General features: G+C 44.5%; 1 protein-coding gene across 1 annotated transcript in view; it reads right to left on the bottom strand.

Moving 5' to 3' along the window:
- LOC140714804 (protein kinase C alpha type) overlaps window positions 1–15,776 on the bottom strand; it is a 355,866-nt gene that overhangs the window by 141,201 nt on the left and 198,889 nt on the right. The window contains exon 5 of the mRNA XM_073026399.1: window positions 10,939–11,070. Coding sequence (XP_072882500.1) covers window positions 10,939–11,070 — 132 coding nt within the window. The remainder of the gene's footprint in view (window positions 1–10,938; window positions 11,071–15,776) is intronic.

The raw sequence follows: 15,776 nt of genomic DNA on the forward strand, positions 1-15,776 counted from the left end.
GGGAAAAAGACTACCTACCCTACCTAGGATTCTCACAATTCCAGAAACTTCTGTCAAGGCACCGCTCAGACTGCACTCCAGTGAAAATGATGCAAGTTTGTCCAATCTTTCCAGCTTTCTCTGACTGCGTTTTAGCACTATAATCCTCACACAGCTACTTCCAGTTAAGAACCTCAATTTCAGCCTCCTCTTCTGGTATACAGTAAAAAAAAAACCTTCAATTTCCTCCTCACGCAGTTGGTAATACTGAGCCAGAGGCTGTGGGATCAGGCTGGGGTCACGTTGTGATTTGAGCTAATTACAGTCAGGGTAGGGAAAGCTAGAAGAAGGAACCTGAACCTCTGACTAGGATGGGGGTGGGGACGGTATAGAAAGTTTTGCAGCTATTATGCAGTAATCCTTAATGGCACACAACTCGGGAGATAGAACCATAGAACATTACAGCATAGAGGCCTTTTGGCTATTCTTGGCAATGCCGAACCATTTTTCTGCCTAGTCCCACTGATCTGCACTTGGGCCATATCCCTCCAAACCCCTCTCATCCATATACCTGTCCAAGTTTTCCTTAAATGTCAAAAGTGAGCCTGCATTCACCACTTCATTTGGCAGCTCATTCCACACTCCCACCACTCTCTGCGTGAAAAAGCCCCCCCAATGTTCCCTTTGAACTTTCCCCCCTTCACCCTTAACCTATGACCTCTGGTTTTTTTTCTCCCCTAGCCTCAGTGGAAAAGGCCTGCTATACCCATCATAATTTTATACACCTCTATCAAATCACCCCCTCATTCTCCTATACTCCAGGGAATAAAGTCCTAACCTATTCAACCTTTCTCTGTAACTCAGTTTCTCAAGTCCCGGCAACATCCTTGTAAACCTTCTCTGCACTCTTTCAACCTTATTAATAGCCTTCCTGTAATTAGGTGACCAAAACCGCACATAATACTCCAAATTTGGTCTCACCAATGTCTTATACAACCTCACCATTACATTCCAACTCTTATACTCACTACTTTGATTTATAAAGGCCAATGTACCAAAAGCTCTCTTTACGACCCTATCTACTTGTGATGCCACTTTTAGGGAATTATGTATCTGTACTCCCAGATCCCTCTGTTCTACTGCACTCCTCAGTGTCCTACCATTTACTTTGTATGTTCTACCTTGGTTTGACCTTCCGAAGTGCAATACCTCACACTTGTCCACATTAAACTCCCATCTGCCATTTTTCAGCCCATTCCTCCAACTGGTCCAAATCCCTCTGCAAGCTTTGAAAACCTTCCTCACTGTCCACTACACTTCCAATCTTTGTATCATCAGCAAATTTTCTGATCCAATTTGCCACATTATCATCCAGATCATTGATATAGATGACAAATAACAATGGACCCAGCACTGATCCCTGTGGCACACCACTAGTCACAGGCCTCCACTCAGAGTAGCAATCCTCCACTACCACTCTCTGGTTTCTTCCATTAAGCCAATGTCCAATCCAATTTACTACCTCTCTATGTATACCTAGCGATTGAATCTTCCTAACTAACCTCCCATGCGGGATCTTGTCGAAGGCCTTACTGAAGTCCATGTATACAACATCCACTGCCTTCCCTTCATCCACTTTCCTGGTAACTTCCTTGAAAAACTCTAATAGTTTGGTTAAACATGACCTACCACGCACAAAGCCATGCTGACTTTTTCTAATAAGTCCCTGTCTATCCAAATACCTGTAGATCCTATCTCTTAGCATTCCTTCCAATAATTTACCTATTACCGATGTCAAACTTACCGGCCTATAATTCCCCGGTTTACTTTTCGAGCCTTTTTTAAACAACGGAACTACATGAGCTATCGTCCAATCCTCCGGCACCTGACCCATGGATATCGACATTTTAAATATTTCTGCCAGAGCCCCTGCAATTTCAACACTAGTCTCCTTCAAGGTCAGAGGGAATACCCTGTCAGGTCCTGGGGATTTATCTACTCTGATTTGCCTCAAGACAGCAAGCACCTCCTCCTCTTTAATCTGTATAAGTTCCATGACCTCCCTACTTGTTTGCCTGTTTTCATAGACTCCATTCCAGTTTCCTTAGTAAATACAGATACAAAAAACCCATTTAATATCTCTCCAATTTCTTTTGGTTCCATACATAGCCGACCACTCTGATCTTCAAGAGGACCAATTTTATCCCTTACTACCCTTTTGCTCTTAACATACCTGTAGAAGCTCTTAGGATTATCCTTCACCCTGACTGCCAAAGAACCTCATGTCTTCTTTTAGCCCTCCTGATTTCTTTCTTAAGTATTTTCTTACTCTTTTTATACTCCTCAAGCATCTTATTTCCTCCCTGTTGCCTATACATGTTATACATCTCTCTCTTCTTCATCAGAGTTCCAATATCCCTCGAAAACCAAGGTTCCTTATTCTTATTCATTTTGCCTTTAACTCTGACAGGAACATACAAACTCTGCACTCTCAAAATTTCTCCTTTGAAGGCCTCCCACTTAGCAATCACATCCTTGCCAGAGAACAACCTGTCCCAATCTACGCTTTTTAGATCCTTTCTCATTTCTTCAAATTTGGCCTTTTTCCAGTTTAGAACTTCAACCTGAGGACCGGATCTATCTTTATCCATGATCAAGTTGAAACTAATAGCATTATGATCACTGGAACCAAAGTGTTCCCCTACACACACTTACGTCACCTGCCCTAACTCATTTCCTAATAGGAGATCTAATATTGCATCATCCCTAGTTGGTACATTTATATATTGATTTAGAAAACTTTCCTGAACACATTTTACAAACTCTAACCCAGCTAGACCTTTAACAGTATGGGATTCCCAATCAATGTGTGGAAAATTAAAATCTCCTACAATCACAACTTTCTGTCTCCTAAAGTTGCCTGTTATCTCTCTGCAGATTTGCTCCTCCAATTCTCGCTGACTATTGGGTGGTCTATGATACAACCCTATTAATGTGGTCATACCTTTCCTGTTTCTCAGCTCCACCCATATGGCCTCAGTAGACAAGCCCTCTAATCTGTCCTGCCAAAGCACTGCTGTAATATTTTCCCTGACTAGCAAAGCCACCCCGCCACCCCCACCCTTCATCCCTCTGTCTCTATCACGTCTGAAACATTGGAACCCTGGAACACTGAGCTGCCAGTCCTGCCCCTCCTGTAGCCAAGTTTCAGTAATGGCTATGATGTCATAATTCCATGTGTCAATCCAGGCCCTCAGCCCGTCTGCCTTCCCCACAATACTCCTCGCACTGAAATATACACACCTCAGAAGATTATTACCACCACACACAACCTTACTACTTGTGACTTTGCATGAACTACTAACATCATTTATTTTCACCCCCGTTCCACTATCTACTCTGGCACTCTGGTTCCCATCCCCCTGTAAATCTAGTTTAAACCCTCCCCAATAACACTAGCAAACCTCCCTGCAAGTTTATTGGTCCCCTTGTAGTTCAGGTGTAACCTGTTTCTCTTGTACAGGTCCCAACTGCCCCAGAAGAGGACCCAATGATCTAGAAATCTGAAACCCTGCCCCCTACACCAGTTTCTCAGCCACATGTTCATCTGTCAGAGCATCCTACTCTTACCCTCACTTGCACATGACACAGGCAGCAATCCGGAGATTACTACCCTCGAGGTCCTGTTTTTCAACTTCCTACCAAGCTCTCTGAACTCACTCTTCGGGACCTCCTGACTCTTTCTACCTATGTCATTGGTACCAATGTGTACCACGACATCTGACTGATCACCCTCCCACCGCAGAATGCTGTGCACGCGGTCAGAGACATCCCTGACCCTGGTACCCGGGAGGCAACAAACCATCCGGGAGTCTCTGTTACAACCACAGAATCTCCTGTCTGTACTCCTGACTATGGAGCCCCCTATCACTACCACTCTCCTCTTCTTCCTCCCTCCCTTCTGCACTGCAGAACCAGACTCAGTGTCAGAGATCCGGCTGCCGCAGCTTGTCCCAGGTAAGCTATCCCCCCCCAACAGTATCCAAATCGATATATCTGTTTTGGAGGGGAATGGCCACAGGGGAACCCTGCACTACCTGTCCTTTCCCCTTCCCTCGCCCTGTTCCTTAGGGGTAACTACCTCCCGGAAGCTACTATCTATAAACTGCTCAGTTTCCCGAATGATCCAGAAGTCATCCAGCTCCAGCTACCTAACGTGGTCTGTTAGGAGCTGCAGCTGGATGCACTTCTTGCAGGTATCGTTGTCAGGGACACCTTCCCACATCCTGCAAGAAGAGCATTCCAACATCCTGCCTGGCATATTCTCTAGTCTGAACAAAAAAAAAAGAAAACAGAAACTTACCAGAACCTACCCTCGCTGAAGCCTGATTGAGCCAAAGCTGTCCCACTCTGACTCAGTCCACTCCAACAATGGCTGCTGTATATGGCAGTTTTTCTTTTAAACCTTGGTGCCTGCGCAGTCTAGCCTATGCCACGCGCCTGCACAGTCTAGCCTCTTTTCCCCGAGCTGTTAAAGAAAAACAACCTTCTCTCCGCGATGCCTTCAGTCTTCCACTCTCAGCCTCTTTCTTCAATTGAAAAGAAAGATCAATCAAAGAATTGAAGATGGGAGCAGAGTGGGACAAAGTACCCTCCATCATTAGATCAGATTAATTAGATGAAATTAATTTTATTTGTCACTTGTACATCAAAATATTAAAACATACAGTGAAATGTGTCATCTTATCAACGACCAACATAGTTCAAGGATTATGCTGGAGGCAGCCCACAAGTGTTGCTATCTTTCTGACACCAACACAACATGCCCACAACTTACCCAACCTAACCTGTATGTCTTTGGAATGCAGGAGGGAACTGCAGCACGCGGTCACAGGGAGAACAAACAAACTCCTTACAGTCAGCGGTAGGAACTGAACCTGGGTCACAGGCACTGTAACAGCATTACCCTAACCACTACAGTATCGTGCTGCTTCCCTGCATGAGGCGATAACCTGCTGGTTTCCACTTTCTAGGCTGACAAAGTTAGTTCTAGAAACAGCCACTTGGCCATGATACTGCTGACTGATGTGTGACCCATGCCAACACTGCTGCAGACTGATATTTCATTAAACGTATCATAAACTAAAATAATCCCAGCACAGGTAGTAGGAAAAACCCAACGCTGACACTTCTGAAATATTTATGTCTTCAGTGCCAGGATCCTCTACTTGTATGGACCTCTTCGGCTCCGTAGTTCAGCAACACACACTCATCAATGGCACAACTCCAGGGCACTATTATCACTGTTACGAGTTTCACATCTAAGGTTCTAAACATCTAAATTGGATTCAATTAAATGCTACAGAGCACAACCTCTATTCAATCTATTTAGATTTGTTCCTTAGACTGTTATACTGTTGCACTGCTCCCCTTCAGTTTCTCCTTTACATCCAGCCACTCCCAGCTATATATGGAGCTCGACTGAAAGAAGACCAACTGTACTGGTACACCCTACACACTAATGAACCACCAGTAGTCAAGTACAATTAAATTTAATTTACCGATGACTGTATTCCCACTGCTCCCTCAAGGTCACAACGCCCCCCCCCCCCCCACAGATGCTGCTCGACCCACTGATTTCCTCCAGCAGATTGTATGTTGCTCCAGATCCCAGTTTCTGCAATCACCCGTTTCCCCAAACGTACATGCTTGATATACACAAAGACTGACATGGCTGACATTTCAGTCCATTACCGAGAGCAAGTAATGATCTTCTTCAATCTGTCCTGCTGTTTTTAGGGGCCTTTGCATTAATTTACCCAAGTCTCTGTGCTCCAGCACCCACCTCAAAATGATTCTCATTATACCTCTTTGTTGTTTCTTGCTTTTCCAACCAAAATATATCACTTGTGTTCTATTTCATCTGTTAAGTCACTGCTCGTTCCACCAACCTGTCCACTATCCCTCCAAAGATTGTGATTATCCTCTGTCTGCTTAATACACTCCTATCCTTGAACAGGGCCTTAACCACTCAGGCTTAAGTCATTAATAAACACCAAGAAGAGCATTTGTCCCATTCGAAAGAAGGACCAATCTCCACAACCTTTCCTTCTTTCCTGTCTCCTAGCCAATGGAGTATTTGTTTTGCCACATCTCTTAATTAATGGACCTCAATTTTGTTAATTAGGTGCTTCATCAGCCCCTGTGGAAACCTCATGCATACAATATTCACTACCCTCATCAATCCTCTGTTATCAGAAAGACTAATCAAATTAATCAAAACACCATTTCCTTTGAACAATTCCATAGCGGCTTTAATCCATACTTGTCCAAGGGACAATCAATTTTCATTTCTTGCAGCCTCCCCATCAGTGAGGACTTACTGTGATTGCTCACATTATCCGAACATCCTTTATTAAGGGGATGTTTCGATTTACATGTGACAAAAAGGAAATATAAGCGGTCAAACACTGAGAGACAATAAAGGCTGCGTGGTGCACTGCTGCAGTATCCAGAAGAAATTTACTCAACAATTTGAAGATTAAAGCCTTTCAGCTTTAGCGTTGGAGGAAACTGGGTGCAGACTAACAGTTTGGTACAGACTGAATGGACAATAGGGCCTGTTCTTATTCCGCAGTGCTCCATAACAAGCCTCTGCAAACTGAGACACTGTGAATTCTTCAATTTCTTTGCAATTAGTTGAGTGGTAGACCGGGTATTGTGGAAGTTCTCAGAAAGCTTTCTTCCCTCTTTTCAACTCAGTTCCCTACCCTTCCACAGCTCCACACTTAAAACGGAACCCTTTTCTTCCTGCCCAGGTTCCAAGCAGAAAAGTCATCCTAACCTCTTTTCCAGAGAGAAAACTGCCTTTCTCATTCCTCATCCCTTCCCGTGCCTAGTTAAAAAATACTCCATCTCACTAAGTTGTTTGGAATACCACTTCTACACTTCAGTTTGATGGAAAATGGCTCCTTGCATTCCCCCCCCCCCCACCCCCCAACAAACTTCCCACCTCTCATTTCAGGCAGTAATCTAGCAAACCTTTGCTACACAAATCAATCCGTTCCATTTAGGGAAAGGGAGACTGTGCATAATATTCACGGTGCAGTCTCACGAGGGACCTATGTAATGTAGTGAGGAGTCTTTACTCCAGCAGCTCCAATTGGCTTCCTAACTGCTTGTGGCTTGTGCATATTCTCTTTCATATTCCTCTGAACACTGACTCTTTGTACTGTCTCTTCACTTCAAAACATTTTTTTGGCCAAAGTGGATGACCTTACTCACTTTTGTTCAGCATTTTATTCCATCCTTCCCCATTCATTTAGCCCAACTATGTTTCTCCGAAGACTCTCAACACTATTGTCATCAAGGATCATGACAGATGGAGTATCAACACTGACCACAGAACCCCATCCCCCCCAACCTCCAGCCACTGGTTACTGCCTCCCAACCCAAACATGAACTCCTCTTTCCCATTCTGGTCCCGAGGCTGGATCCAGTTTCCCAAACACCTCTGAAATGAATCAGAATCAGGTTTATTATCACCCGCATATAATGTAAAATTTGTTAACTTAGCAGCAGTTCAATGCAATACATAATCTAGTAGAGGAAAAAAATAAATAAAATTTAAAAAAATAATAGATAAACAAGTAAATCAATTGTGTATATTGAATAGATAAAAAAAAGTGAAAAAACAGAAATACTGTATATTAAAAAAAGTGAGGTAGTATCCAAAGATTCAATGTCCATTTAGGAATCGGATGGCAGAGGGGAAGAAGCTGTTCCTGAATCACTGAGTGTGTGCCTTCAAGCTTCTGTACCTCCTACCTGATGGTAACAGTGAGGAAAGGATATACCCTGATTGCTGAAGTTCCTTAATAATGAACGCTGCCTTTCTGAGACACTGGTCCCTAAAGATGTCCTGGGTACTTTTGTAGGCTAGTGCCCAAGTTGGAGCTGACTAGATTTACAACCTTCAACAGCTTCCTTTGATCCTGTGCAGTAGCACCTCCATACCAGACAGTGACGCTGCCTGTCAGAATGCTCTCCATGGTACAACTATAGAAATATTTGAGTGTATTTGTTGACATGCCAAATCTCTTCAAACTCCTAATGAAATATAGCCACTGTCTTGCCTTCTTTATAACTACATTGATATGTTGGGACCAAGTTAGATACTCAGAGATCTTGACAGCCAGGAACTTGAAACTGCTCACTCTCTCCACTTCTGATCCCTCTATGAGGATTGGTACGTGTTCCTTCACCTTACCCTCCCTGAAGGGTAAGGTGAAGGAACAATCAGCTCTTTCATCTTACTGACGTTGAGCACCAGGTTGTTACTGTGGCACCACTCCACTAGTTGGCATATGACACTCCTGTATGCTCTCTCGTCACCACCTGAGATTCTGGTTGTATCGTCTGGGCCGATCTGGGTCGTACCTTCCAAATATCTGGACCTGACTTGCACTACCTTACTTTCCCTTTTCTATTTTCTAATTATGATTTATAATTTAAAATTTTATTATATTTAATTCAATTTGTACTTCAGGGAGCGCGAAGTGCAGGAACAAATATCACTGTGATGATTGTACGCTCTAGTATCAATAGTTCGGTGACAATAAAGTATAAGTCAGCAAATTTATAGATGGTGTTTGAGCTATGCCTAGCCACACAGTCATGGGTATACAGAGAGTAGAGCAGAGGGCTAAGCACACATCCTTGAGGTGCGCCAGTGTTGATTGTCAGTGAGAGGAGATGTTATCACCAATCCGCACAGATTGTGGTCTTATGGTAAGGAAGTCGAGGATCCAATTGCAGAGGGAGGTACAGACGCCCTCTTCTCTGCAACTTCTCAATCAGGATTGTGAGAATGATGGTATTAAATGCTGAGCTATAGTCGATGAACAGCATCCAGACGTAGGTGTTTGTGTTGTCCAGGTGGTCTAAAACCGTGTGGAGAGCCACTGAGATTGCATCTGCTGTTGACCTATTGTGGCGATAGGCAAATTGCAATGGGTCCAGGTCCTTGCTGATGCAGGAGCTCAGTCTAGTCATTACCAACCTCTCAAAGCATTTCATCACTGTCGATGTGAGTGCTATCAGGCGATAGTCATGAAGGCAGCCCACATTATTCTTCTCAGGCACTGCTACCTTTTTGAAGTAAGTGGGAACTTCTGCCTGTAGCAGAGGTTGAGAATGTCTTTGAATACTCCCGCTAGTTGGTTGGCACAGGGTTTCAGAGCCTTACCAGGTACTCCATTGGGACCTTCCCCCTTGTGAGGGTTCACTCACTTTAAAGTCAACCTAACATCGGCTTCTGAGATGGAGATCACAGGGTCATCAGGTGCAATAGGGATCTTCACAGCTGTAGTTGTGTTCTCCCTTTCAAAGCATGCATAGAAGGCGTTGAGTTCATCTGGTAGTGAAGCATCACTGCCATTCATGCTATTGGGTTTCACTTTGCAGAAGTAATGTCTTGCAGACCCTGCCAGAGTTGCCATGCATTCAATGATTTCTGCCATTGAGCTTCAAGTAGAAGGGTGTCACAACCCACCAAACTGCAGACTCATGAATGAGACACTGAAGCTCAGATCTTCTTAACAGAGACTTGGATCTGAAGCTGGAATGGCTGAAATGGGCTGGTTGAGCAAGTGGGCTGCTTGTTCCTGGTAATCCTGTAGAACTTACCAATGGAAGTAGGCCATTCGCTGAGCCTACTTCTGAATCACCCCAGATCCTACCTGTCTGCACACTCTGTTTGTTTCTGTCCCATGCCAAGTTAAATGTGGCCATAAGTTACATATCTGACCGATACTGTCTGATACACATCACCTGAAGTTTGGCCGTAAACCAACTTTACCTCCAAAATCCACATCACACCTCAACTATAGGCAGCCTTTTTGAATAGCAGGCACTGAAACCCAGGAGGATGAAGCATAGGGTTTTATGGCTCAGTGTTCCAGATATCAATTAATCTATAATCATATTCTCATAAGTTCTGGCCTTAAGCAGTGCCGTCAAACTGCCTCTTCTTGATATTTATCAAATTTAGGCTTGAGAAACTCAGTTTTGGGATATAATGTGATTCCATTGAATGGCTGGCTTTTGGTTTGAATGTTTTAGCAGCATGGATCACAAGCCTTGAGATGATTGCTAATATATGCAAATAGACACAGGGCTCCATCACAGGTCATGCTCTCCACATGTAAACTAGCCAGCTCCAGTCACTGCCGCAGCATTTATCATGTCAATAAAGTGGGTCATCAAAAAGACAAAACAGTGGAGAGCACACACAGGGCAGGAGAGGAAGTAGTTCTACTTGACGTCAGTGGGTCGTGAAGGAGACTGTCCAGCTCATTTTGGCTTTAGAAGAGCTGTAAGTTCTTAGTGTGTGGTACAAACTGCCCAGGAATGTGACACAGATTCACAGAACACTATCAAGCTGGGGATTTAGTTTATCTGGATAAATCCCATTTTCCTTGGAGAAAGTGAAAGTGAAATTATGGTTTGATATTTAGGATCTTGGAATAATTCTCAGGGTAGATATAATAAAATCTCCAGATCAAGAAGGTATAATCTTAAAACCAGAACCAGGCCATTAAAAAGGGAGAAATTATGAAACAAAATAAACAAAATTCTGAAAGGCTGTTTTGGAGTCTATGTTGAGTTAAAGGTTCGCTTAGCTGAAATATGCAGAACAATGTCCATACTGCTAGAATAAGGGTTGAGAACAAACATTTTCACTGGTGATCTTTGTAATGTATTGATCAAGGTACCATACAAAGTTAATTACTGACCAATAGACTTTTGGATACTTTGTGAATTGGGTGTGTGGGAAAGTGATAGTGACTTAAAAGATCTGGCATGATAATACTGAACAACAGAACAATACTGAGGGATAATCTGCAACTCCCATTTTTCTATGTTATGTGCCTGCTACTAATGACATTGGCTGCTTACCTGTGACTCGGAGCACGCTGTCATCGGCAACCTCCACTTTCAGGTAAATCCTGCCTCTCCTCTCTGTGTGGTCAGTCCCACACATGCTGGGTACATTTATGACACACTTCTTGTGTACGTTCAAGTCGCAGGCTGTGGAGTGGTAAAGGTACACACATTAAAAAGTTATCATTACAATAATACAGCTCAGGGGTTAGTTTGACATGATGGGCTGAAAGGCCCTTTCTGTGCTGTATGGCTCCACAATGCTTTTTGTACCAAAATAATGGAGGGCGTCTTCAGAAAAACAATCTGCCCCATTCATGGGGAATAAAGAGAGGAAGGGGAAAGAAAATTCATCTAACTGGGAATGCACAAATTTCACAACATATGCCAGTGATGATAAACCTGATTCGGATTCTGAAATGCACCATGTCAATGTAATGTTACAGCTCTATAAAACTCTAGTTAGACCACACTTGGAATACTGTGTTCAGTTCTGGTTGCCTCATTATAGGAAGGATGTGGAAACTTTAGAGAGGATGCAGAGGAGGTTTACCAGGATGCTGTCTGGATTAGAAAGCACTGTTCTTTGAAATAAAGGAGAGATGAGACGACACAAAAGAGGTATACAAGAAGATAATAGAGATATTTGGAGTGGACAGTCAGTACCTTTTTTTCCCAGTGTGGCAATATTTAATATGAAAGAACATAATTTGAAGGTGATTGGAGGAAAGTATGGGGGGTGGGATGTCAGAGATAGTTGCTTTTTCCCCACAGAGAGTGGTGGGCACACAGAACACACTGTCTGGGTTGATGGTAGAGGCAGTTGCATTATGGACATTTAAGAGATTCCTAAATTGGCAGATGGATGAAAGAAAAATGGAGGGTTATATGGGACAGAAGGTTGGTTTGGAGTAGGTTAAAAGATCAGTACAATATCGTGGGCTGAAGGGCCTCTACCGTGCTGTAATGTTCGATATTTTATACCACAAGTGAAGTTCACAAATGAGAAATCTGAATCACAGAACTGCTGACTCTCAGCAGACATAATAAGCAGCTTATCTGGAGATTTATAATCACATATATCCTTTCATCTATATATATCCTTTTAATAGGTTTATGTGAACCAAGCCTCAAATTGCATTCCTGCAAAAGCATTGCCTGATGGTGAATTTAATTTTCTAAGGTTGGGCATCATGAAGATCAACGTGAGGGTTAGCTTAACACAGAAACGCCTGCAATGCATTTTTCTCTCATTGAATTTTCCTTCAATTCTTTCCTGCTTGTGTGTGTCTGTGTCCATGTTTGTGTATACATCTGCATGTGTGTCTCTGAATTATGGATCTCTCTGACTCCATCCCAGCCCCGACCGCTCTGGGCACTTCTGAACCAGAGACATTATTATTGCCAACACTGGTTCCAATGACCCTGAGCAGATGCAGAACCGGGATTTCACCACCGTCAATGCCGGTTCCTACAACCTCGGACACCTTCAGACTGTTAATTGCACAACCTCTAGCTCTAGCCTGGACCTTGACTGCCAGCACTTCCAAGCTGAGACTTTATGCCTTTTCTCACCACCACTCTGCAACCCAGTGTCTCTCAGGCCCCACCATCAGCTCTTGGGTCATCGGAGCCTCCAACTTCCTCCCACCCACCTTCCCTGAACACCCCAACCCTTTTCTCTTCTCCGACATCTCTTCCCAGACAGACAGACAGACATACTTTATTGATCCTGAGGGAAATTGGGTTTCATTACAGCCGCACCACGAAGAATAGTGAAGAAATATAGCAATATAAAACCATAAATAATTAAATAATAAGTTAATCATGCCAAGTGGAAAAATAAGTCCAGGACCAGCCTATTGGCTCAGGGTGTCTGACACTCCGAGGGAGGAGTTGTAAAGTTTGATGGCCACAGGTAGGAATGATTTCCTATGACACTCAGTGTTACATCTCGGTGGAATGAGTCTCTGGCTGAATGTACTCCTGTGCCTAACCAGTACATTATGGAGTGGATGGGAGTCGTTGTCCAAGATGGCATGCAACTTGGACAGCATCCTCTTTTCAGACACCACCGTCAGAGAGTCCAGTTCCACCCCCGCAACATCACTGGCCTTACGAATGAGTTTGTTGATTCTGTTGGTGTCTGCTACCCTCAGCCTGCTGTCCCAACACACAACAGCAAACATGATAGCACTGGCCACTACAGACTCGTAGAACATCCTCAGCATCGTCCGGCAGATGTTAAAGGACCTCAGTCTCCTCAGGAAATAGAGATGGCTCTGACCCTTCTTGTAGACAGCCTCAGTATTCTTTGACCAGTCCAGTTTATTGCCCATTCGTATCCCCAGGTATCTGTAATCCTCCACCATGTCCACACTGACCCCTTGGATGGAAACAGGGGTCACCGGTGCCTTAGTCGGTTCCCCCCACCGATCCCAGCTCTAATCCTTTCCGTGTCTTCACAATTACCTTCAATCTTCTCTCTGAAGCAGAACATTCTGTCCTCAGTAAGGTCTCATCCTTGTCCCCATTCACTCGCACCTCAGTGAGTTCTGCGGCTGCCTCGACGTCGAGCTCTTCTACCGTCGCCTCTGTCTCCAAGCCCACTGCTTTGACAAGGATTCCACTCCCCACGCTGATGACCCCTTCTCCTGTCTTCAACCCTCCTCCTCTTGGATACCTCACTCTGGTTCTATGCCTGCTCTGGATCTTTTCATCTTGAGTTGCCAAAGAGATATTAATCATCTCAACTCCAGGAATCCTTTCTCATCCTCCAAACTTACCGCTTCTGAACGCACCGCCCTCCACTCTTTCCATACCAATCCCAGCTTATTAAACCCGCAAAGGAGGTGCTGTTGTAGTGTGGCACACTGACCTCTACCCTGCTGAGGCCAGGCTACAACTCTCAGGCACCTCCTCATACCTACCCCTCGAGGAGGACCTCACTCCACACCATCAGAAAACTGTCTATGACACCATCACTGACCTCATCCGCTCTAGAGAACTCCCACCCACTGCCACCAAACTCATGGTTCCCTTACCCCACACTGCTCGCTTCTACTCCTACCCAAGATCCACAAACCAGACCATCCGGGGTAGGCCTATCGTCTCTGCCTGCTCCCGCCCCACTGAACTTGTGTCCTCATATCTTGATTCCATTCTATCCCCCTTGGTTCAGTCCCTTCCCACCTATATCTGTGACACTTTTCATGCCCTGGATCTCAGTAACTTTCAATTCCCTGGGCCTCACTGCCTCATCTTCACCACGGTTGTTCAGTTCTGATACATTTCTATTCCCCCATCAGGAAGGCATCAAGGCTCTCCCACTACCCTCCTCCATCTGGCAGAACTGGTCCTCACCTTGAAAAAGTTTTCCTTCACTTCCTCCCATTTTCTCCAAATTAGAGGGGTAGCCGTGGGCAGTGGCATGGGCCCCAGCTATACTTGCTTCTTCATTGGCTACATGGAACGGTACATGTTCGAAGCCTTCCCCAGTTATACTCACCAACTGTTCCTGAACTACAGTGAGGATTGCACTGGCCTGCTTCATGCACCCATGCCAAGTTTGTTTATTTCATCAACTTTGCCTCCAACTTCCACACTGCTCTTAAATTCACTTCGTCCATCTCTGACATCTCTTTCCCCTTTCTCAAACTCCCTGTCTCCATCTCTGGAGACAAACTGTCAATCGACATCTTTTATAAACCTGATTCCTATGATTATTTCAACTATACCTCTTCCCACCGTCTCCTGTAAAAATGCTGTTCCCTTCTCTCAGTTTCTTTGCTCCGCCGCATCTGTTCCCAGGACGTGGCTTTCCGTTCCAGGACATACTTCTTTAAAGGACGGGTTCCCCTCCCTCTACAATTGATATCGCGCTCACCTGCATCTTCTCCATTTCCGTATTGTATTGTACTTATTTTATTTGTCATATCCAAGGGAGTAAAAATCTTTTTGTTGCAACTCTCTCGCAATGTATAACCATATATCTTCATTCACCCCATCTTCCCACCACCTCAATGGTGATAGAGTCCCTTTTTCCTTACCTACTACCCCATCAGCCTCCACATCCAACACATTATCCTCCACAGCTCTGCCGTCTCCAAAGTGATCCTAACTCTAAACAGATCTTTCCCTTCCCCTTCCCGCCTCCCACAGTGATTGCTCCCTTCGTGATTCCCTAGTCTATTCGACCCTTCCCACTAATCTCCCTCCAGACACTTATCCCTGCAAGTGGCCTGAGTGTTACACCTGCCCATACACCCCTCCCTCAGCTCCATTCAGGGCTCCAAACAGTCTTTCCAGGTGAGGCAACACTGCTGGGGTTATCTGTTGTGTCTGGTGCTCCCGATGCGGCCTCCTCTACATTGGTGAGATCCATTGCAAATTGGGGGACTGCTTTGTTGAGCAACTCTGCACCATCCGCCACAAGCGGGACTTCCCGGCAGCCAAACATTTAAATTCCCGTTCCCATTCTGACATATCTGTCCAGGGCCTCCTCTTGTGCCAAGATGAGGCACACCTTATATTCTGTTTGGATACCCTCCTCCTTCTCTCTCCTATCAGATTATTTCTTCTTTCTTCCAGCCCTTGACTTTTCCCACCCACCTGGCTTCATCTACCACCTTCCAGCTAACCTCTTTCCCCTTCTCCCCTCCATTTTATTCTGGCATCTTCCCCCTTCCTTCTCAGTCCTGAAGCAGGGTGTCAGCCAAAAGCAGTGCTGTTTATCCTTTTCTGTAGCTGCTGCCTGACTTGCTGAGTTCCTCTAGCGTTCTGTACGTGTCTAAATTATGTTCAAATATAAGAGCATACAACAAAGGAACAGAATTAGGCCATTTGGCACACTG

The sequence above is a fragment of the Hemitrygon akajei genome, chromosome 22, assembly GCF_048418815.1.
Source record: "Hemitrygon akajei chromosome 22, sHemAka1.3, whole genome shotgun sequence".
NCBI classification, from domain to species: Eukaryota; Metazoa; Chordata; class Chondrichthyes; order Myliobatiformes; family Dasyatidae; genus Hemitrygon; species Hemitrygon akajei.